Source organism: Phascolarctos cinereus, unplaced genomic scaffold (assembly GCF_003287225.1).
Source record: "Phascolarctos cinereus isolate Bilbo 61053 unplaced genomic scaffold, phaCin_HiC Scaffold_4;HRSCAF=312, whole genome shotgun sequence".
Classification (NCBI taxonomy): Eukaryota; Metazoa; Chordata; class Mammalia; order Diprotodontia; family Phascolarctidae; genus Phascolarctos; species Phascolarctos cinereus.
The window spans coordinates 317,430,916-317,454,959 of record NW_027555847.1 but is presented as its reverse complement, the minus strand read 5'-3'; the positions used below and the strand labels follow the sequence as shown (position 1 = coordinate 317,454,959).

The window sequence follows — 24,044 nt, the reverse complement described above, 5'->3', positions numbered from 1 at the left end:
AACTCTTTTAATTAACATAATTCTTAGGCAGGTTGTGATTTTAGCCATACTATATCTGTGCCACTGTTGGGCAACATGACAATCAAAGAATGGTGAAGTGTTTTAATAGTGTTCATCTTTGATTTTTTAGGCATAGAGAGCACAAATAGGAAAGATGATAATGGTCCCAGTGGCTCAGGAAAAGAGGTTTCTGTTCTTTTTGATCCCTCACTTCTCTCAGCACCACCACCAGCACCACCAGCACCAGCACCAGCATCATCAGAAGAGATGGTTAGTACAATTTTGGGGAGTCCCTAACTTATGAACAAATCAGTTCTTAAAGTTAGGTTTGGGGGAAATTTTTTGTTATTGTGGTATTTTGTTTCTTTAGGGGGACTGGAAGAGGAGACAGACTCAGAATACACCTTCCCACAGAAGCAGTGTCATAAGTGGCATTGGTAGTTGGGTTCCAGGCAAACCCGCATAAGCCTTGATCAGTACATTCATTATATAGCAAAAATATGATCTGTTCACAACAGATGGTAAAGCACATTGTTGTTAGAACAACAAAAACTATATAAGTAAAATACTTATACTTACAATACTAGTTGTTAAACTGAATAGAAATAGGCAGCTGGGTGTCACAGTGGGTAGAGCACCAGCCCTGGAGTCAGGAGGACCTGAGTTCAAATCTGGTCTCAGACCAGACACTTGACACTTACTACCTGTGTGACCCTGGGCAAGTCACTTAACCCCATTGCCTAGCTGGAAAAAAAAAAAGCTGAATGGAAAGTAAGAAAAGTGATTGAGACAAAGATTTTTGTTTTTCTCGAATGTTGGTGGTTAAGGAAAAGAAAAAGAATTATGAAAAGAACTCTAAAAGTAGCTAGGGTTGATATTTTTACGGTCTTTTTTCACTTAAGCATTTTATAACTTTCCTTTTCTTTGCTAGATTTGTAATGACTCGTTCTACAGTTATGCTTTTTAGCCACATTTGTAGATTGGTTTTTGGCTCACATAGAGAATCTAATGAAAAAAACAAAGTGGTTTTCCTAGGTGAACTGGACAAGAGTTCTAAGTTCTCTTGAAATAGGATTAAGATGGATATGTCAATACATATGAAAAAGATTGCTTGGATAAATCTGTGAATGATAAGAAGGGGAGGGCATGGTACTAGAGATGGTAGGAAAAAGACTTAAACAAATTTCTGAGGTTGGCCACAAGGTGGTGCCACTTTCCCACAGTAGATTAGTGCTATTCAATAAACACGTACTATATTCTAAGCAAAGCATAAACAATTAGCGGATTAGGAACGGCCTTCTGTAGGACACAGGGCTTAAGCTGAAAGGGACTAGGTGTTAACAAGAGTCAGAGGTAAGAGGGTGTGCATTCCAGGTATAGGGGCCAAGCTGTACAAAGACACAGAACAGAGGTATGGCATGAAGTATTATGTAATTGGACATTCTTTGGAAATAACATTCACAAATGAAGTCTTGTGAAATGCCTAAACAAAAAGTAGTCAGTAGTTAGGTGGTACCGTGGATAGAGCACCAGCCCTGAAGTCAGGACGACCTGGGTTTAATGCCAGCCTCAGACCAAACATTTACCAGCTGTGTGACCTTGGGCAAATCACTTAGCCCCAGTTGCCTTAAAAAACAAAAAATCAAAGTGGTTGGTGAGCCATTTTTCCTGTATTTGTCTTCTGTAATAATTCATTTTAATGAAAAGAATGATAGAATTTTAGAGCTGACAGAAATCATCTACTCTACTGTTGCTCATGCAAATCTTTGGCTCAGAAATGAATTTTAACTGCCTGTTGGGTTTATGGTATTGTTGTTAGGGTAGGGAGAAACATTTAAATGTATGCAGAAATATTGCTTTAGAAATAAGAACCTTATATGTTTTAGTATCCCTTTTGTGATTTTTCTGTAAATTATCAGTTTGTTGAGATATATTAATATATATATATATATATGTGGGTGTGTGTGAAACTGTGTTGCTGAAACATTTTGATATCCTATGTACAGATAATTTTGTTTGATGAGGCAGTTGAGGTTAGGTGACTTGCCCAGGATCACACAATAGTAAGTTTCAAGTCCTCCTGACTCTAGGGCCGGTGCTCTATCCACTGTGCCACCTAGCTGCCCCCTTGTTTGTTTGTTTGTTTTCTATGCACTTTTGACTATGTATGACAGGGGCCATAGGTTCCCCACCTCTAGTAAATTAATAATTCAACATCAGTAAATCATTAGTAACAACAACAAAACTATTTGGCCAACTTCCCAACCTCAAAATAGGAACACTTTTGTGCAAACATGCACATATGAAAAAAGAATTCTGCTTTATTCAAATTTAATTCACTTAAATCATGAAGTGAAACTGCTGGGCTATCTGAAAATGAGATAAAGATTTCTAGACTAGAGCTTAAATATAAGAATGACAGCCTCCAAGCCAGAAATTAAGTGCACGCACAAAACAAAAGTTTATTTGCCTGAAATCTTTCGAATATAGTCAAAAGGGCCTTAAACTGAAAAAGGAAGGGGGAGCAAGAAAACTGTCTAGATCCACCAAGCTAGATACCGCTGAGAGTAGCCACGGTGTAGGAAAGAGAATAATACTTATGACATCTAGTAAGCCAGAGAAAACAGAAATCCAAGAGAGGATCCAGTAATAAAAATCTATGGCCTCGAGATTCAGAAAATGTGACTGACAAGCAAATTTGACCTCCTAAGTAATAGAAACAACTAATTATTTAAAGTTTTAAGGCTCACAAAAAAATCCATTTTACAGCTGAGGGAATTGTAGCTTAGAGAGATTAAAAGACTCTCCATGGTTAGAGGCTGGCAGGTGTCAGAGGCTCAATCTGACCTGGGTCTTCCTGACTCTGGCCAGACACAGCCATCTTCTTTAGTATACCTGCTGCCTGGAGACTTGATGGAGTGATGCCCCTGACTGGAGTATGGCTCTAGGAGAAGCCCTGGTTGCTGGGGTAGAAATGATGAGAACCTTTGAGGGGAGCTATGTTCCCTTTTAGGATTTATGATAGAGAAGATGACAAAAGCTGAGGGTGGTGTTACATGCACTGTAGATGTTGGGAGAGCAGCTTTCAAAGAGTTCATACATAAGCTTCCATGGCCTAAAGTCTTGCAAGGGAAGTCATCTCAAGGGAGATGGGAAGCTTTCAAGATGAAATTGGGGCAGGGGAGGTGGAGAGAGAAAAAGAAAAATTACTCTCATGAGATGGAAAAGGAATAGTTGTCTAAAGAAAGAGCCGTGTGATATACAGGGAATTCACTAGCCAACTTGAGTTTTAAACAGCCATGCAAGAAGGTGGAATCATGAATAAGAAATAGAGGGTTCCTCCATTTCCCCAAAAAGACAACAAAGCTGTCCCTGGGACCTGATTGGTCCCTGCCTTCCTTTGTTATGCTGCTTCCTGTTCTCCTAAGGACATAAAAAGGCCCATCCAGAGGGAGCTGTGGCCCCTCTGATTTGGTATACGTCTGAAGATTGCTCAAATCACCATACCCTGCCCTGCTAACCAGACACTTTTCTATATGGAGACAAGGGAGGGGGCCCTACATCCAGTATCTTTGCTGGATAACCCTGCTGTGATGGGGCAAAGTAAACCTTTTGTTAAGTACTCAGTGATTTGGGAGTGCCTCATTTTTTCCCAACATCCAACCTAAAATAACAGAGTTGGCCTGCCCCTAACAAGAGGGTAAATGCCAAAATATGGCCAAGTTTAAAGTATTGTGTCAGAAATTCTAGATCTCAGAATCAGCTAAGAATAGCAAAGAGAGTTAAAGACAACAGAAGGAGATGCAGCCACATGTTAGGATAAAGAGAATAGTCAAAGAAGAGATAGCACTGCTGCTTGAGGCTAGATGTACCAGTGATGACTGACAACAAAGAGAAGGAGGAGCTGCCAAATTTTGCTTCTTTTTTCCATGCCAAGAAAAATGGTGTTAGGCCTGGGAAGGACGGATTTTTTTTTTTAGTAGTTAGTAGAGTGTTGCTTCCCAAGATAAATAGGGAGATAGTAAAGAGAGGCCGATGATATAATAGTGGGTTCAGAGCCTGTCTCTGACACTTAGCTGTGACCCTAGGCAAGTCACTGAACCTTTAAGCCTGTTTCCTCATTTGTAGAATTAGAGGATTGGACTAAATGGCTTCTAAGTTCCCTTTCCACTCTTAGATCTGTGATTACCTAGCTGTCCTCGATGGAACTCAAGTCACCTGACTCGAAAGAACAAACTTCCTCAGGGACTAAACTATACTATGGAGAACAGGAAAAGTACTAAGGGACTGAAGGAGGGCAAATTCCGTGATTTTCAAAAGAGAGAAGAGAAACGAATAAGCAAACTATAGACCAGTGAAGTTTAATCAGACCTCTTGAGTAATTCTAGAATGGGTTATTTTTAAAATAGGGACTATCCAGGAAGGGAGGCAGCAACGCAGAGCCATCATGACTTTATCAAAACAGGTCCTAAGTTCATTTCTTTTTTGACAAAGTTACAAGATTGCTAAATCAAGGGAGTACCATAGGTACACCTTACCGAGTCCATGTGCTTCTGCTGGACAGCAGTTCAGTTGGACAAATTTGGAACTGGTTGAATTACCAGATGCAAAAAGGAGTCATTAATGGCTTGGTATCAGCTTGGAAGGAGGTATCTGGTCTCAGGGATCTGTGCTTAGGTGTTTAACCTTTTTATCAGTGATTTAAGTAGCCTTATTTGAATTTACAGGTGACACAAAGTTAGAGGAATAGTTGACACACATGGTGGCAGAATTAGAATCAAATAGATCGGAGCAGCTAGGTGGCGCAGTGGATAGAGCGCCGGCCCTGGAGTCAAGAGAGCTGAGTTCAAATCCAGCCTCAGACACATAACAGTCACTAGCTATGTGACTCTGGGCAAGTCACTTAACCCCAGTTGCCTCACCTAAAAAAAAGCAAACAAACAAGAATCAAATAGATCTTAAAAGACATACATTGGGTGAAGTAAGATGAAATTTAATAAGTATAAACATAACATCCTGTACTTGCATCCAAGAAAATCAACTTCCCAAGAACAAGATGAGGGAAGTATAATAGTTCTTCTGAGAAGGATCTGGGGGATTTAGTGGATCACAAGCTCAATAGGAATGAATAGTATAACATGTTTGCCAAGAAAGCCAATGTGACTTTAGGCAACACTGAGAGAAATATAGAGTCCAGGACTTTGACGGTATTAGTCTTCTTCTGTACTCAGCCCTGTTCGGACCAAATATAAAGGATTGGGTTCTGTCCTGGGTACCACATTTTAAGAAGGTCATTGATAAGCTGGAGAGTGTCTAGAGAAGAGCAGCCAGGATGATGAAGGGCCCCAAGTTCACACCAGATGAGAATGAGCTGCAGGAGCTGAGAAGTTTAGAGAAGAGAAGACTTGGGAGAGACTGTAATAGCTGTCCCCTTACTCCCATGAGCGCTGTTCTCTGCTGGACTTCTTCACCTGATTGTCCCACAGGCAGCTCACACTTAATACATCTAAAACAAAACTCATTATATGCTTCCTAAAACTCACCCTACTTCTTGACTCTCCTATTTTTATTGAGAGCATCACCATTCTTCCAGTCACACAAGTTCAAAGCCTTTGAGTCGTGCTTAACGCTTCCCTCTCCCTTGTCCCCCATATCCAGTCAGTTACAAATCTTATCAGTTCTACCTTTACCATAAATCTTGCATCTTTCCCTTTCACGCCAACTCATATAACTACTACCTTTATCACCTCTCACCTCTACTGCTACAGTAACATCGTAAGTGGTCTTAGGGCAGGTAGGTGGTGCAGTGGACAGAACACTGGCCCTGGAGTCAGGAGGACCTGAATTCAAATGCGGCCTCAGACACATAGCACTCACTAGCTGTGTGACTCTGGGCAAGTTACTTAACCCAATTGCCTCACCAGAAAAAAAAAAATGTTAAGGAGCAGCTAGGTGGCTCAGTGGATAAAGCACTGGCCCTGGCATCAGGAGGACCCCAGTTCAAATGTGACATCAAAAAAAAAAGGTATTAAGGAGCAGCTAGGTGGTGCCTGGGCAAGTCACTTAACCCCATTGCCTAGCAAAAAAACAATTGGTCTCCCCACTTCAGTCCCAGCCTTCTCCAGTCCATTCTCCACATAACTTCCAAATTTATGTCCCTAAATTGCAGGTCCGACTTGACATTTCCCTCATTCTTGGAGACTCCCTAGTGTCTCAAGAATAAAACACAGTCACCTGTTGAGTTTTTAAAACTCTTCACAGTCCAAGACCATTCTGTCTTATTTCCCATCATTCTACCTCACACCCTCTTAAGTTATAGCCACATTGCTTTTCTTGCCAATCCTCACACTTGGCATCCCATCACCTTTTTTTTTTTTTGGCTTTGTACAGGTTGTCCCCCAGACCTGGAACACTCTCTTCATCTCTTGGCTCGTTTCAAGTGTTATCTTTTTCAAGAAGCCTTTTCCCCAATCGTTAGCACTTCCCTCTTCCAAAATTACTTTTTCTTTATTTTGTATTTTAGTAATCTATTTACATGCTGTTTCCCCCAGTAGAATGTAAGCTTCTTGAGGATAGGAACTATTTTCATTTTTGTCATTGTATCGCCTTACCTAGTCCAGGACAGGTGCATGAAATAAAAATACTGCCTACTGCTGTTAACTACAGAGTCTGTGTTTCGGTCAAATTTAGACTATTAACTGTCCTCCTAAACTTGTCTGTCCCTGGGCCTTTGCTCATATTCCTCTCCCTCCACATGAAGTACCCTACCCTCCAACAGCCTCATCTGTACCCCATCCTTCCAGGCACAGCTCAACTTGCATTTTCATTTTATACCTCCTATTGTATTTCTCTGTTTACATGCCTTATAGTCCCTATTAGGTTCTTAAAGTGGTTTCTTGCCCTCAAGAAATTATATGTAGAGTATAGACCACTTTTATAACTATAATGGAAGTTATAATATAACAGTTATTTATCTTGACCCTCACTATCACACTTGTGGTAGCACCGTGCACATAGTAGGTGTTATTTATAAGAATTAATTTCATGGCTGAAACTATTCCTCCTAACGGTATCACAGAGAACAAATGCGAGGAGTCCTGACGCTAGGAATCCGAAAGCATTTCCTGAAATCGGGATGTTTTCTTATAAAGCCATTGCATTTTGATCTGACTTTTAAAGTATTCCTACTGATCCAAAATATACTGTGGTTCTTGGTGTATCTGGTAGTCAAGAAGCTTCACTAGGGGCAAAAATACTGCCTGTTAACAGAGAAAGAAGTAAATGAAAAACAAGTATTAGTTTACTAGTACTATGGAAACAAGGCCAACAGCAGGGAATCACACTTCTTTGGAAACAGCTGCAATTGCATTAAAGTCAATAAGGGAAAAGTATTTGGGTTGAAAATATGTTCTCAAGGGGGCAGCTAGATGGCATAGTGGATAGAGCACTGGCCCTCAAGTCAGGAGGACCTGAGTTCAAATCTGGTCTCAGACTAAACACTAGACACTAGCTGTGTGAACCCGGGCAAGTCACTTAACCCCGATTGCCTAAAAAAAATTAGAAGAAAAAAAATGTTCTCAAAATACAGATTTTATACAAGCAAATACTATATGCAGTTGTTTCATGTTGAACAGTAGGTGGCATGCTAATCTCTACTGATTCTGACTCCAGAATTATTGAAAATTTTCCCTGTAATTTTCATTTCAGCTAATTTAGATATTTTCTTCTGTTGCACTCAGTTGAAAGGAGAATGAAGGGAACAATAGCTATATATGTCTGGGTTACGTGACAGAACCTGAGCAGTGATTTGAAAGTCTGGGGGGTTTTTTTCTTTTTTTTTTTCCCTTTTTTTTCCTTATTTTCCTTTGACGGTTTCTTCTTATCATTTGAATATAGGGTTAAAATATTTAAATAATTTCCATTTCTGGGCTTTTAATTTTTTTTTAAGTCCTTACTATGTGCTAGAATATACTTGTATCCAATTGAAGATGACTCATTTTCACTGATCAATAAAGATTTTGCTTATTCATAATTTTCATAATGCTGTAATTTTATGAAATTTTGAGGCAAATTTTTTGTAATTTGTTGTAATGTTTTAACTATAATTAGATATAATACCACATAGACAGTAGAGTAATAATTGAATTGAGTATTATATGTAAATACAAAATACTTATTTCTCCAAGGTGATTATTTCCTCATTGGTTATTTCCTTCTTTGTTCGTCTAGTTTGGGCCAAAGGTTGTGACATCTGTTCAGCAGAAGGCAGGAAAAACAATTACAGCTCGGATTGCAGGGAGATCTGATTTGCCTATTAAAACCAGTAGAAATTGTAGCGGTTTAGCTGTAATGGGGGTCTTGCCTCCCATGAGTTCTGTTGTTATAGAAAAACATCATCCAGTTACACAGGTAAGTCTATATTCGATGACTTTTTGTGAAAAATATTAGTGCAAACAAAAAGGGTTTTTCCTCTAAGAGTCTGTATTCCAGTAAACACTTTTAAAAGCCAGCCTGCTAAGGAGTGTTGTCAACAACACTCATAAAAAAGTCCTGTGTCTGCTTCTTACCATGTGTTGTGTTCTCAAAACTTTGATTTACTCCATTATCCTATATCAACCTTTGCTTCAATTAAGAAAGTGATTCTTTGCAGAATCATTTCCTACAAGGTACTTTTAGCTATATAAAACTTCTGTAAGAATTGATCAGATGTAATAGAGAAGGAGCTAGGTGTGCTCTGGCAATAAGGGTAAAATAATATCAGTGATTCCTAATTTTGTTAATGATTGTGTTATCAATCAGTCCCCAAAAAAATTAGTCTCTGTTTTCTCAGTTTTTACCCTTCTTTTAGGTAAACAGTTAGATGTGTGTTTAGCTAAGTTGCATTCATTTAGCAAAGATACTCATACCTGTAAATAGAAATTCATGAGAAAGAGAATCATTTCTCCTTCCCTTCTCGGTATTACATGATCTTCTTGTGCACTACAGAGACCAAAGTGTTAATGAGAGAGCCTCATTGATGATGATTTAATTATCTTCCTTCCTGAATGAAGCTGTCTGATAGGATATCAGAATGATTAAATTAAGGATAAGCCGGCTGGATTAATTTGATAATATAACTTCAGCTGTAGTGAACTCTAGTGAGGCTGAAGACCAGAGCCAAGGAGGAAGCCAGAGAGGAAAAAGATCAAAGCACTTGGAAGAACTGGAATTATTATCTTAAGCTTAATTAGTTGAATACAATTGTGTTTAACTTTACAAATGTGTGGGGTTTTTCTTTCATTTTGAACAGAAGAAATTACTACATTAGCCATTGTTTTTATATGTCTATTTTTCTATTTTTTTTTCTGTTTCATTATTTAATTTAGTATTTTGAAAATAAATACTCTATTAAGGCATAAGTGACTTGGCATCTTAATCATGTTAATTCTGTTATCCAACAGCTACTAGCAAAAGTCTCAGAGTTTGGGGCAGCTAGGTGGCACAGTGGATAGAGCACCGACCCTGAAGTCAGGAGGAACTGAGTTCAAATCCAACCTCAGACCAAACACTTGACACTTATTAGCTGTGTGACCCTGGGCAAGTCACTTAACTCCAATTGCCTAAAAAGAAAGAAAAATAAAAGTCTCAGAGTTGGTTGACATTAAGAGGTCATCTGTTCTTAGCCCTAACTCACAGGAATCCTCTGCACAACATCCTCAACAACACGTAGATCACTCAGCCTCCATTGAAAGATCTCCTGTGATGGGGAACCTCCTCCTACTCCCTGAGAATGTCCATTCAATTTGGGGACACAGACAGTTGTTAGAAAAGTTTTCTCTCATGTTAAGCAAAATCTACCTCCTTTAATTTCTAAAACTTTTGGTCTTAGTTCTGCCCTTTAAGATAAAGCAAAACTAGTCTAATCCTTCTTCCTTGTCACAATCCACTATATACTGGAAGACTGGGATAATGTCATCATTAAACTTTTCCTTCTCTACATTTAACATCCCTGGTTCCTTCAGCCAGTTGTTTTGGGCAGGCGTCATTTGAAGCTCCAACTTCATGCTAGGCATCCTCTTCTAGATACTTTCAGCTTATCAAAGTGACATGCTAAATGGGATGATGGCCTTCATCGAGACTGTCCGGCCTCCCTCCCATTTGACGTTCTTCTAGTGTTAATGCAGCCAAGATCCCTTTGCCTTCTTCTGATTCCCCTCTCACGATGTTGAGTCATAATGAACTCTGAAGCCATTCAAACCCTTCTTTCTAGCCCTGTCTCCCCTATTTTTTACCCATGCAGCTGGTTTTTCAAGACCCAAATAAAAGATATAACGTATCTTTATTGCATTTCATTTTGTTAGATTCAGCCTACAGTTTCAGTCCAGGTTCCTTTTGGATCCTAATTCTGTCATCAAATATACTATATTGACCTGAATATAAGTCACATGCCTCTTTGAAAAGAAAACAAATGTAATTATATAGTTAAATAATAATGATTATAAGCCTTTTTTGGGGAAGAATGTGGCCTACATCCAAACAAACATTGCATTAGCTAGCTCTCCCAACTTCATGTCATCCACAGATTTGATATATCACCAGAGCTTTCGTCCAAGTCATAAAAATATGATCAGAACTTGGCCAAGGACAGAACCTTCAGTTATTCTACTGAACATTTTTTAGGTTGATATTGATCCTTTTGTCACTTCTCTGAATCTGGTCAGGCAGCCAGTTCTACACCTACCTAATTGTGCTGTCATCCAATCCATGTCTCCATCTTATCCACAAGGATATTATGAGAGACCTTGTCAGATTCCTTATTGAAATCAATACATAAATAGATAGCAAGCATTTTTTAAAGCACCAGACCCTATGCTAAGCACTTTACAAATATTATTTCATTCAATCTGCACAATAACCTGTGAGGTAGGTACTGTTGTTATACCTGAAGAAATAGAGAGACAGAGGTTAAGTGACTTGCTCAGGATCACACATCTAATAAGTGTCTGAGGCCAGATTTGAACTCAGACCTTCCTGTCTCCAGGTCCAGGATTCTATCCTCTATGCCTGTCCACATCAATCTCCCTCATATACTAATCTTATTAAAAAAAAAAAAATGAAATTTTTTTAGGCATGACTTATTAACGAAGCTGGTTTAGCCATCCTCTTCTTTTGTGTGAGTGCCCATAAACTATCTCTATAATATTCTGGAGTTTTACTGGGAATATATATTAAACTCATTGACCTCTTTTGAAACATGTCCTATAGCACCTCTGCAGTTTGACACTGCTAATTAAAGACCATTGACAGTGGTTTGCCAAACATATATCAGTGAGTTTTCAGTCCCCCTATATGTGATTTTTCTAACCTGAACTGAAGAACCTGAACTCATTTGAGAAAAAGCTAATTGCCCTCTTGCTAGCTCCTCATTTTGGGGGGATTTCATTTCCCTGTTTACCACTTTTGTTCTGTCTTTCCAACTCTGAAAATTGTTGTCCTTGGTGGAAAGAAAATAGAGCAAACTATAGGAGTTGAGTAGTTTTGTCTTCTCTGTGGTGTCCCTTCTGACACAGGCAGAAGGTCTTATGCCTTCCTGAAACCTAAAAATCCCCTTCAACTTTTTGTTATGTCTGCTATTTATCACAAGCCTATTTTGTGTAAGGTTACAAATATTTTTTAAAAAATACATAGTCCCAACCCTCAGGCAGCCTGAAATCTAACAGGGGATTAAGGTACCAACACAAATAACTACAAGAAAGGTAGGATGTGGTTTTTTAAAACGGAGAGGATTAAGGGGCAGCTAGGTGGCACAGTGCCCTGGCTTCAGGAGGACCTGAGTTCAAATCCGGCCTCAGACACATAATACTTACTAGCTGTGTGACCCTGGGCAAGTCACTTAACCCCATTGCCTAGCCAAAAAATAATTTTTTTTAATTTAAAAAAAATAAAAGGGAGAGGATTAGGCCAAGTACTGTAAGAAATTTGATGAGGGTGAGATCACTTTGAGCTGGAACATCAGGGAAAGTTTCATGGAGAAGGTGCCACCTGAGCCTTGAAGAAAGAGAAGGATTTCATCAGGCACAGATGTGGAGAGAGCACCTTTCGGGTATGGTAAATCATCTGCACAAATGCAGAGGTGGGCAAGGGCAGGATAAGATTAGAGAACAGCTAGTGGCCCAATTTCTCCAGAACACTGAGCATACAGAGCCAGAGTGGAGGGACATAAGACTGGAAAGGTAGGTTGAAGTCAGATTATGAAAGAAGGGCTTCAGAGCCAAGGTAAAGAGTTTGTATTTTATCTTCTAAACATTGGGGAACGCTGAAGGTTTTTGATCAAGGTTCAAGGGTGAAGGATAATGCATTGTTGAAATTGAAATTTACAGGATTGAAACAAAAGGAGGAAGGAACCATAAAACAAATAAGAGTGACAGACTGGGAAATGAATGGCCTAGAGATCAGGAGGAATATGAGATGGGAGAAGTATACGGACAGGATGTTGTACTGATAGAAAGGAATGTCAGAGCTCATGATCCCCACTGAGCTGATTTCTCCCTTCCCACAGTTTCTATGTGCCTTGATCTCTAGGGATAGGGTAAGGACTGGGCCTGTGATTGCATTGGGATAAGGAATTCCCAGATGAAGAAACACCTTCTAACAATACAAGTTGGCACCCTTTCTGCAACTTACGCCCATAGAGAGTTGCCCAGGTCACCAAGAGAATAAATGATTTGTCCAGAGTCAAACAGCCAGTATGTGTGAGGAGTGGGACTTGAACTCCCTTTGAAGGCCTGCTCACTGTCCACCATACCACACTGCTTCCCTCTTCCTGTTCTATGGGTTTCCTTGAAATGTCCTTTATTCATTTTTCCATATTGAATTCAATCAACACATTAAATCCTGTTAGCCAAAACTCTGGCGTCTAAGTAAGAGTTAAGCATACTGAATTCATAGACTTTCATAAGATGTAAATGATCTAGGAAGTCATCTGGCTCAAAAACCCCCATTCTACCAATGAAGAAAAAGACCTGAAGAGACTTTCCCAAGGTTCCATTGCCAGTAAGCGACACAACTGAGGAGGGGAAAGATGGAGGAAATGGCAAGAGCAGTAGCACTGAACTGGGTTTTGTTTCCTCCTCTGTAAGATGATGGAAAAGAAGTTCCAACCAGATGACTTCTGGAACACCCTTTATATTTAAATTTTATGGTCCTTAATACCAGTATTTGCAGAGAATTGTTCTGGGGAAGTTGCTGGGGAAGAAAAATTAATAAGGTACTAATTGCATTTAATCTAGAACCAGAAAAGATTAATGTCATAGGCCACGTCTATATACATAATGCTTTCCTTTTCAGTTTACAGGCTACTTCACAACATTTTGCTGATGATATAATTAAGGCGTCAGATGGCCAGATGACTTGACCATGATCATATAGCCAGGGGTTCACATCCCAGTCTTCTGATTTCCATGGCAGCGCTCATTCTTATACACTGTGCTGCCTTACCATACAAGCAGTAAAACAAAGCAGAGAAAAAGAACTTCTATGTTTACCTTCCCCAACAATTCAAACCTGTTTTACATTCTTATAAAGGGACTTTTCTCACCCCTTTCATGGGCTAGGCAGCAAAGTCAAACAAGTAACTTTCATTGGCCCAGAATGAATTAATGACCTAGTATTCAAACTATCTGTAACTTCTACTTTGCACATGGTGCATTTTCCTAAGTATAGTAAATCGAGAAAGCAGGTCTCCTTCAGCATATGCATGGAATCTGTTTGCATGTAATAAATAGGAGAAGCATAGTAGAAAGTACATATGTGTTTTTCAAATGAACAAGGCTTGTTTTTCTGTTCATAATCTCTACAGTTAAAAAAAAAAGGATAAAATCATTAATAGATGTCATTCTCATTTTCTAGGTAAAAAAACACCTCAGGCACCAAAAAATAAATTACTTACACAAGCTCTCACTAGGACAGGGATTTAAATTTAAATTTAACAACTTCTGTCAGCCATGAGATTCCATTTCAGGAATGTATAGTTTGTATTCATTAACAGGTTATGGTATTCTGTGGAATATGTAAATTAATTAACACTAATCTAGCTCCATTTTTAAAGGATTGTTTTTGCAGAACCAATAATTGAGGCAGGCAGGTGGCTCAGTGGAGGTAGAGTGCAGGGCCTGGAGTCAGGAAGACTTTATCTTGCTGAGTTCAAATGTGGCCTCAGAGACTTACTAGCTGTGTGACCCTGGACAAGTATCTTAACCCTGTTTGCCTCAGTTCCCTCAACTGTAAAATTAGCTAGAGAAAGAAATGGCAAATCACTCCAGTATCTCTGTTAAGAAAACCCCAAATGGGAATACAGAGAGTTGAGCATGAATGAAAAACAACTGAATAACAGCAAATAATAATATTAAGCTAGGAATCATATTTAATGCTTTAGCCCCATCTGCTAGGTAAGTGGTCCACCTACTACAGCTTTTTATCCTGTTTGATTACCAATTTAGAGGAGATTCAGAAGCACAAAACCAGTGATAACTTTTATCCACTCATTTTTTCTCTCACCTACCTTCCACAAGAGGGAAATAAAGTTCTTCTAAAGGGGCACCAAATAAATTTGCTAGCAACTACATTTTACAAGCATGTCCTGTAGTTTGCTGTACTTTAAGCTCTCTTAGGGTGAGATCAATGTTATTCTTCATTGTATGCCCCTTAATGTCTAGACCAGTATTTTTAGCATAATAAGCACTCAATAAATACTTTTCTGAAAGAGCAAATAGCATTGCAGAAAGGTTTTGAAGTTTATTAAATATAAAGAAACTCCCAAGAAAATGTGTTTAGAGAAGAACTTTCAAGTGTAGAGAGTAAAAGTTTCTAATATTTTTCAGTCACTTGGGATTATAGGTTCATAAATTTAGAGTTGGCGAGGTCCTTAGAGATCAACCATAAGTCCAACCCATCATTTTACAGATGAGGAACTGAGACCTAGAAAAGTGAAATGACTTGCCCAGAGTCACTTAGAATTCTTAGTTGTAATGCTGAAATATTTTTAATGGAGTCAAACATAGGAAAAAAATTTATTTTTAACTGAGCCAAACTACTTTTAATTGAAACAAAACATGTTTTCAGCTTTGTGAAGTTTATGGTAAATATTTTGATCAAATTATTTAAAATGTTTAGCTTAAAAATATTTAAGATAAATATCAACAGAAGAGTATAATAAAAATATGTTTGTAGTGATTAATAGTGCTTATTTTTAACATAGGCAGCCATTTTGTTAACAGCCACATTAACAGTGAATCCTACTGCTAACCACCAAAAATGACCATGGTATATGTGAAGTATCCTAACCATAGAGTTGTAGACTATTTCCATTATAAATCCAGTACCAGATGTGTGACCTACCAGGCTAGTTTTACTGCCCTAATGATAACAATCAAGAATTTACATCTTTTCAGACTCGGGATCTCTTTCCTCTCTTAATGAAAAAAAGTACAAAATGTAAAATATACATTTGGATTTTTTCCCCTTCACGGTGGTACAAACCACCAGCCTTTCTTATTAATATCATTACTATTTCCTACACTGTTTTCCTCTGGTGCTTCATTCACTGTGAGAGGAAACTGAGGCAGGGAATTTGAAGGCTGTCCCAGGGAGCTGAAGCACAAGCTCCAGCAGATCTCACCAAGCAGGAAAGGCTTAGAAGCAACAGCAACACTAGATTTATTTATATCTCTGCTTTAAGATCGCAAAGCACTTTCTGCACAGCAACCCAGGGCAAAGGGTAAGTTGTATTGCAGGTTAGCAATTATCTTCATTTTGCATAAAATTATTCAGTATCCAAATTAGTTGGAACAGCACTACTTTCAAGTGAAAATAACCTAAGGTGATTTTAAAAAAAAAGTCATCTACCTGCAAAACAATGATTCTTTTCTTCCTGAATACAGTGGTATTGCATATGTGCCCAGTGTTTTGTCTTTTGAGGCATATGGCACCTTTCCACCAGAGGATGCCTGGGATCTCTGCTGTGGCCCCAGGAATTCCATTCGGATCTGTCCACCTTGAGGGAATGGGCCATGCCTCGACCCTTCCTGATATTCTCCCCTCACAGCTTCCCAGTGCCATGGAGCCTCTTCCTAGCTTCAGAATTTGTAAAAGATGGAAGATTCTATTTCCTTGACAGTTTTAGCACTACAAAAATGATTCAGAATTGTATTGCATTTTCACTAGAGTGGATTTTTCTCTTTCAGCAAACTATTCCTCAAGCTCTGGCAGCAAAATACCCTCGAACTATTTACCATGAAACCAGCGGCACATCTTCAAGACACACAGGACCCAGTGGAAAAACATCTGCCCTGGCTTCTCACTCCATAAAGGTGGTTGACTAAACAATATAGGTATATATAGAAAGGCAGTGATTTTTTTTTTCAATTCCTGGTTTCCCTTGCTGAAAAATTCCCATGGATTTGCTGTCTTGGAACTTCTCAGTGAAGCTTAGGCTGGCATAGCAGAACACTGTGGATAACATGATGTTTACCTTTTCAGAATCACCAGAGACTAATTCGATGGAAAATATGTTTTGAGGAAGGTAAAATATCCTTTGTAACTACATGCAGAAATTATTTTAATGTTAATAATCCTTTATTTAAGAAATAAATTGAATATATGCCTTTTTAAATTAAATATGTCTATATGTTTGTCTGGCATCAAACTTCTGTCATTACTTTCAATTGTATAAACCATGATTCTCTTGACCAAAAAAAAAAAAAAGGTAAAAAGGTCTGTCCTTCATGAGGGTAAGGTCACCTACATGCCATGAGAATGTCGTGTAGGAGAAGGAACAAGAGAACCACTTGAGCTAATGAAGAAATTGTGTTTTGGAATGAGGAATAAAGGCCAGACATTGAATGTGGAGGACTTGAGAAGTAGTTGAAGGAGAACAGGCTGAAGGAAGAGATGGATTTAGTCAAAGAAACTAAGAAGAAAGACTGGGAAATCAAGACCAGAGGACAAAACCCCCAAAATATGACTAATAGGGAGTTGATACACCAAGGTAAATATTTAGATCATAGAGTGCTCAACTGCCTTCAACGAGCTCAAGTCACCTGACTCAGGTAAACTATATCTCCCAAGTTTTGTCTTTCCCAAGTAGTGGCAAAGAACTGGAAACTAAGAGGGCACCCATCATTTGGGAATGCTTTTAAAATAAAAACAAATGGTGAGAGGGATGGACTAAAGCAATATTGTTCCCTTTCTCACTACTAAAGGATCTTGCCATTATCATCTTCAGAGGCAAAAACAGAACCAAGATCACGTTGAATGGGAAACGTACTGCATAACTAAATGAACAAATACAGATCTTATTATAAAAAGAAAGAAAGGAAGAAAGAAAGGAAGAAAGGAAGAAAGAAAGGAAGAAAGAAAGGAAGGAAGAAAGAAAGAAAGAAAGAAAGAAAGAAAGAAAGAAAGAAAGAAAGAAAGAAAGAAAGAAAGAAAGAAAGAAAAAGAAAGAAAGAAAGAGAAAGAAAGAAAGAAAGAAAGAAAGAAAGAAAGAGAGAGAATGGTGTGCGACAACTATGTAGAGAGCTTGACCTCAATCCCTTGGGAAAATTCTCAGGAAATATCTATAAAAGGAAGCAATGATCAAAAAGTGGCTTCATCAAGAACATGCCATTCCAAACTGACTTCTTTTCCTCTTTTGACATGGTTACTAAACTGGTAGATCAAGGGACTATTGTAAACATGTTTTACCTAGATTTTAGCAAAGAATTTGGTAAGTGATCCCATGCTGTCCTTGTGGTAAACATGGAGACATACATTAGATCAGGGTTAGCAAAGTATAACCCGTGGGCTAAATCCAACCCACCACCCGTTTTTATACTGCCCATGAGCTAAGAGCACTTTTTACATTTTAAAAATAAAGTTGCATACAAAAACACATTTGCCCTTCAGTTTGTAGTTTGCTGACCCTTGAGCTAGGTGATGTTAAGTGGTTTTGAAATTGGGTGAATAGCCAGATCCAAAGAGGAGGCATTAATCATTCAATGCCACTTGGAAGTCTCTAGCGATTTAGTTCTGTGCTTTTAAACCATTTTATCAATGATTTAATTAAAGGCAAACTTATCAAATTTGCAGATGACACAAGGCTGGGAGAAATAGCTAACACTGGGTAATGAAGGATGAAAAAAAAAATCTTTAGAAATATAAGGGAAGGGAAGAAAGGCTAGATAGCAACCCAATTAAAAAAACATGGGAGAGGGCATGGAGAGGGAGAGGGAGCAGCACACCAGATAAGCAAGATCCAGAAGTACAGCAATTGATAAACCCAATAAAAAGCTACCAGGAGAACTCCGTATTCAACATGAATTCCTGCATATGCAAGGAAGCAATTTGGCAGAAAACAGGTTTAGGCCAACATCTCACAGCATATACTACAGTATGTATAAATGGATACAGGACCTAAATCCTAAATATGAAAGATCACACTTTTTTTTAAATAAAGAAGAATGAAAGGAAGGAACCTGTCAAAACTATGAGTAGGGGAAAATTCTTAACCAAAGGATAGAGATAGATAGATAGAATATAGATAATTTTCATTACCTAAAATTTAAAAGTTTTTTCATGAACAAAATTACTATAGCTAGAATAATAGAAGAAACTTAAATTAAAAAAATTATTGTATCAAATATCTTTATATAATTCTGATATATAAGATAAATATTTTTACAAAAAATACATGATATTCTCCAAATAAGTGGTCAAACGATAGTAATGGTTTTCCAAAGAAGAGACGTACTTTGCACAATTATATGAAAAGTGCCCCAAATCACTAATAATTAGAGACATTTAAACAACTCAAGTTTCACTGCAAACACACCAAATTGGAAAAGATAAAAATGGAAATAATGTTGAAGAAGCTGTGGAGAGACAAGCACATTTACAGTGTCAGTGCATCTATGAATTGGTCCAACCATTCTACTGCAAGTACAATATGAATCAACAATGTATTATGGCAGTTAAAAAAAGATGATGTAATCTAAAGTTACTTTGGGAGGCATAGGGTCTATGAATAGGAAGGAGTATAGTATAGAGTCAAGGAGAATAGTCTTGCTACAGTCTGCCCATATCGGACCACTGCTAATGTACGGTATTCTGTTCTGGGTACCATATTCAAAAAAAAGATTCTGAAAAGCTCGAGAAGATCAAGAGGAAAGCCGCCATGATGGTGATGGGCCTCGTGTTCATGCCACAGGAGGATGGGTTGAAGAAGCAAGGGATGTTTAGTTTGGTTTTGAAAGGGAAGACTTGGAAGTTGGGGGGATGGCAAAACTAAGGGACAAGATGGCTGTCTTCACATTTGAAAGAAGAGGGATTAGAGTTCTAGGAGCAATCTGAAGAAGTTGCAAAAAGGCTAATTTAAGCTTGATATAAAGAAAAATTTCTAGCAATTAGAGGTAAGCCAAAGTAGAATGAACTGCCTTAAAAGTCAGAGGGATTCTCCCTCATTAGAGGTCTTCAAGCAAAGCCTGGATGACCACTTGGATATGTTGTAGAGGGTTTTCTGATTTGGTTAGACTGAATGATAACCTCTGCCATGCCCTCCATCTCTGCTTCTGTGGTTTCTGTCATGAGACCATTGATCATTGGTGGTTGGGTCCTTGGCCTCTAAGGGACCCAGAGTATCTCACATCACCGTCTATAATGTGAACCTAATATTAATTAATTTCACACAACTCTGACATTAAGAAAAATAACATTACAAGGGCATTTTAGGTCCCTTGGAACAACATAAGGAAAGAAAAAGGTAAATGATACTGATTGAACTTGATGATACTCTATTAACATCATTGCAAATGATGTTATTACTTGTTGCAGGAGGAAACCAAACTATTTACTTGCTCACTATCATTTCTTCTTTTGTTGGGGAAATTAAGATAAATGGTATGTGATTTCCTGTCCAACTCATTTAAATAAATTTATGTCATTACATAATGACATGATTTAGAAGTATGCTTCTAAAGTAGAGAACTACCAAAAAAAATTTTTATTATAGGTTGTAATCAGGATAAACTGTAGTTTCACTTTAAATATTCAATGAAAGAGTTGTAGTTCACAAATTTAGACAGTCCATGGGGCTTATAATATCTTTCATTCTGCAATAATTTAAACAAACAAAAAAAAAACCCTCAAGTCCTAACCAGCCATAACGTTTACCAACTATTCTGAGTTTTTTAAGCAATGTTAATAACAAGGATATTTATTAACTTTGAACAATGTAATGCTAATGCTCTGGGTCATGTATTTTTTGTTGTTGTTTTTATTGGTTTTTACATGTCGTTAGTCTCATTTTTAACACTTTTACCCAGATTAGTTTCTACCAAGAGAAATTGAGCAGTTTATGTAATTTAGCTTGAGAAGTTGAATTATTTTAATTTCAGCTCTTCTCTCTGAATGTTCTTTTAAAATAAAAACAAATGTTGAGAGGGATGAACTGAAGTAATATTGTTCCTTTTCTCACTCTGTTAAAGGGTCTTGGCCTCTTTGTCATCAGCGGTGAAGGGAAAATAGGCACTGTTTCCCACAAACTTTTTCAGCGCTATTCTAGGTGGGAAGTCATTCTTACTTAATTTTTCTTTTAAAAAAAAAAACATTTCATAGGGTGTTCCAAAAGTGCTAGGGCAGTTTTAAGCTTTTGTAGTTGCCATAACAATATGGGAACACTATTTTTTTTATTCTGAATTTAACACCAAATTAAGATGACCATTTCCACATATTTCCCATCTTCCTCCCCAAATTGAAATGAAGAAAAATAAAATATGTATAGTTGAGCAAAACAAATTGCTTCATTAGCTATGTCTGAAAATGTATGTAATTCTATACCTTGAGTTCATCATGTCTGTATCAGGAGGTAGACAGCAAACTTCATCATTTTCTTTGAAATCATGATTGGCCATCGCATGGACCAGAGTCTTTCAAAGTTGTTTTTCACTGCAGTGTTGCTCTAGCGATTGTTCTTGTCGTCCTGCTCTTTTTACTCCATGTCAGTTCGTAAAAGTCTTCTCAGGTTTGTCTAAAACTGTCTCTTTCATCATGTCTTACATCACTGTAATATTCCCCTACATTCATACAGCATAATTTGCTCAGCCATTTCCCAATTGTTGGGTACTCCCCACCCCCTTAGTTTCTAGTTCTTTCCCACTACAAAAAGATCTGCTATAAATACTTTTGTATATCTGGGTCTTTTTCTTCTTTCTTTTATCTCATCCTATAGGCCTAGAAATTTTATTGCTGAATCAAAAGGTATGCACATATTTTTTTTCAAGAGTCTATGAAACTGCACATTTCTTAGAGCTTACATCTGTACTGCTTTGTAATCATCGGATCTTCTCTGAAAAGAACATACTTTTATTAGAGATGAGTTGCTGAAATATTTTTTTAAAAAACACATTGAAAAATCACATTTTATTGAAGAGTTATAAACAACATCAGTGTCTTCACAAAAGTTTAATTTTTTCTGTTGACCAGCGTACTTGAAAGAAAAGGCTGTCTTTCTGAAATAGCGAAGATTGATTCGTCAGTTTGGTACAAAATAAGACTGGGGGTCAGGGGGTGCCTTTGATTCATTGACATTTAACCATTCTGATTCTGACAATTATGATTTCTATTGATAGGAAGAGCCACATATCCTAAGGTCGCTTCCACATATGCTAGGCTGGTTTTTCCCTAAAAGATAGTGAAACTAGCTTTGACATTTAATTGGTATAGGGAACTAAGGCATTGCTTCTCTTCCAGGTACCTAATTTTAAAAAAAAACCAGCACAAGAAGAATCAAGCTCTGTCCTTGGGCTTAATGCACACTGTTGTCCAAATTCTCCACCATGGCAAATATGGAGGCAGGGGAATTGCACTGACCTGAATTGATGGGAAGTCTTTGCTGAATGTCCTCCCACGCTGTGATTAAGTAAACGTCCTTTTGTTAAATGTCAGGAGGTCTGCAAATTCTCACTCAGTTCTAATCCCTAGACCAGCCTAAACCCAGTCTGAGCCAGAATACTGTTCTTACTTAGATATGGATTATCACCATTTCTGTAAGGGCTTCTCTGATCTTGTAGGAGGCAAACTCAAAGACCTTTCTTATAACTTTATGACGTGATACTTTCTGATGCAGAATAATTCCAAATCATCATAGCATTCACAAAGAAAATTCTGTAATAACCTCATCAAATTCAGGACCCAAGTACCTAATCAATGTCAGCTAGAATGACTGATGGGAAAAGCAAGACTGAGGCAGCTTGGTATGGCGAATTAGACTAAAAGATTCTCGAGAGCACACCCCTTCTTTTTGTTAATTATAACCCCACAGCATCTGGCACATAGTACGTACTTAATAAATGTTTATTGAATTGGATAGGATAGTGGATACGGTATTGGATTTGTGTTCAGGAAGACTGAAGTTCATATGCTGTCTCAGACTCTTACTAGCTGTGTCACCCTGGACAAGTCCCTCAACCTATTTCAGCTTCAGTTTCTGCAACTGCTAAATGGGGATAATGATAGGACCTATCGCACAGGGTTGTTGTGAGGATCAAATAAGATAATATGTGTGAAGTGTTTTGTAAACCTTAAAGCGCTGTATAAATCTTAGCTATTATTACTCTGTTACATAGAAAACTAAATCAGCCATTAGAGTTATTTAAGATGTTACCTACAAACAAGTCCTACGTCTGTTTGCTTTTATTTAACTTGGGTTTATCAGCCATTGCTCTAGGAATAACTATGGGGGTTTGATTAAGGGAAAAAATATTATGAGTTCTCCCAATTCATGAATATCCAGAGGTGTGCTTGAGTCAGCTCAAAGCTGCTAGGAGAACCAATTTTTTAACTTATCAAGGTATTTATTTATTTTTAGTTTTCAGCATTCATTTTTATAAGATTTTGAGTTCTAAATTTTCTTCCCCCATCTCCTTCCCCTCCTCAAGGTGGCATACAATCTGACATAGGCTAGACATGTACAATCCTGTTAGACATATTTGCACATTAGTCATGTTGTAAAGCAGAATTAGAACCAAGGGGAAAAACCATGAGAAAGAAAGAGAAAAAATGGTATGCTTTGATCTGCTTTCAGACCCCATAGTTCTTTCTCTGGATGTGAATAGTATTTTCCATCATGAGTCTTTTGGAGTTGTCTAAGATCCTTGCATTGCTGAGAAGGACTAAGTCTGTCAAAGCTGGTCATCACACCATGTTGCTGTTACTGTGTACAATGTTCTAGGAGAACCAGTTCTTAAATTTTCAGTTTGAGCACTTACACTATCATAATCAGCAAAGTGAAAAATCAGGGCTTGACTTATTGTTTTGTTAATTTCTAGATTGAAGATAATAATGCAGATTAAATGTAAAAATTTATCATGTGGGAAAGTTGTTAAACATTTACCAGCACCCTCCTATGAATTCCCATCTTACAGCTAATCTTACACAAGGGAGAAGAGAAGGCTTCCCCCAACATGTCATTGTTTTCCCTGAGCTTTGGCAGAAGTGGAAGGGTGATATGAGCCTCATGCTTCTACACTCCCTCCTTGCCACACACAAAGAATGCATCTCCTCATAAAACAGCTAGCATTCTGGGTAATTCCCTGCCTCACCCACAAAAGCCCATTAATCTGTAACGTGGAATGAGGATCCTAGTCCTAATAAATTATAAGTCTGTCATTTTGTTATTTTGCCTCTAGAAGCTTGGAATCACTGCAAAGGACTAAAGTAGGTATTGCTGTCCTGAAGAACTAAAGGAAAGTGTTTTCCCACGGGAAACCTTGCTTGCCTTCAGGGAAAACGATTGGAGATGCTTAACTTGCCAAAATCAATTATTCATTAATATTTTACATTTTTCTCAGAATATTTCCCCAAAAATGCATTGAACCTCAATGATTTAACTACATATAACTTCATTATTAATCTCCCAATTTTGTACCACTCTCATATGATTATTTTTTCACTTTCTCAAAAGATTATAAAAGGTTCCACCTAGCTGCTAATTCAGAGAGAAGCTCCTTCACAGAGTCTGCACAGACCCTTGG

The 24,044-nt window shown here is 37.9% G+C and overlaps 2 protein-coding genes across 5 annotated transcripts in view; one reads left to right on the top strand and one right to left on the bottom strand.

Moving 5' to 3' along the window:
• POC5 (POC5 centriolar protein) overlaps nucleotides 1-16,653 on the top strand; it is a 62,641-nt gene extending 45,988 nt beyond the window's left edge. For 2 of the 4 annotated variants that reach the window (XM_020998407.2, XM_020998410.2), the window contains exons 10-12: nucleotides 131-270; nucleotides 8,230-8,409; nucleotides 16,221-16,653. In XM_020998407.2, the coding sequence (XP_020854066.2) occupies nucleotides 131-270; nucleotides 8,230-8,409; nucleotides 16,221-16,358 (458 nt within the window). In that variant the 3' untranslated portion in view covers nucleotides 16,359-16,653. Of the gene's footprint in view, nucleotides 1-130; nucleotides 271-8,229; nucleotides 8,410-8,985; nucleotides 9,408-16,220 lie in introns of those variants that run through there. The other 2 variants (XM_020998408.2, XM_020998409.2) reach the window with 2 other exon arrangements.
• Nucleotides 1-24,044, bottom strand: part of ANKDD1B (ankyrin repeat and death domain containing 1B) — a 108,065-nt gene that overhangs the window by 10,981 nt on the left and 73,040 nt on the right. Inside the window, 1 exon segment of the mRNA XM_078153160.1 lies at nucleotides 20,851-21,358. Within this exon segment, the coding sequence (XP_078009286.1) occupies nucleotides 21,297-21,358 (62 nt within the window). The 3' untranslated portion in view covers nucleotides 20,851-21,296.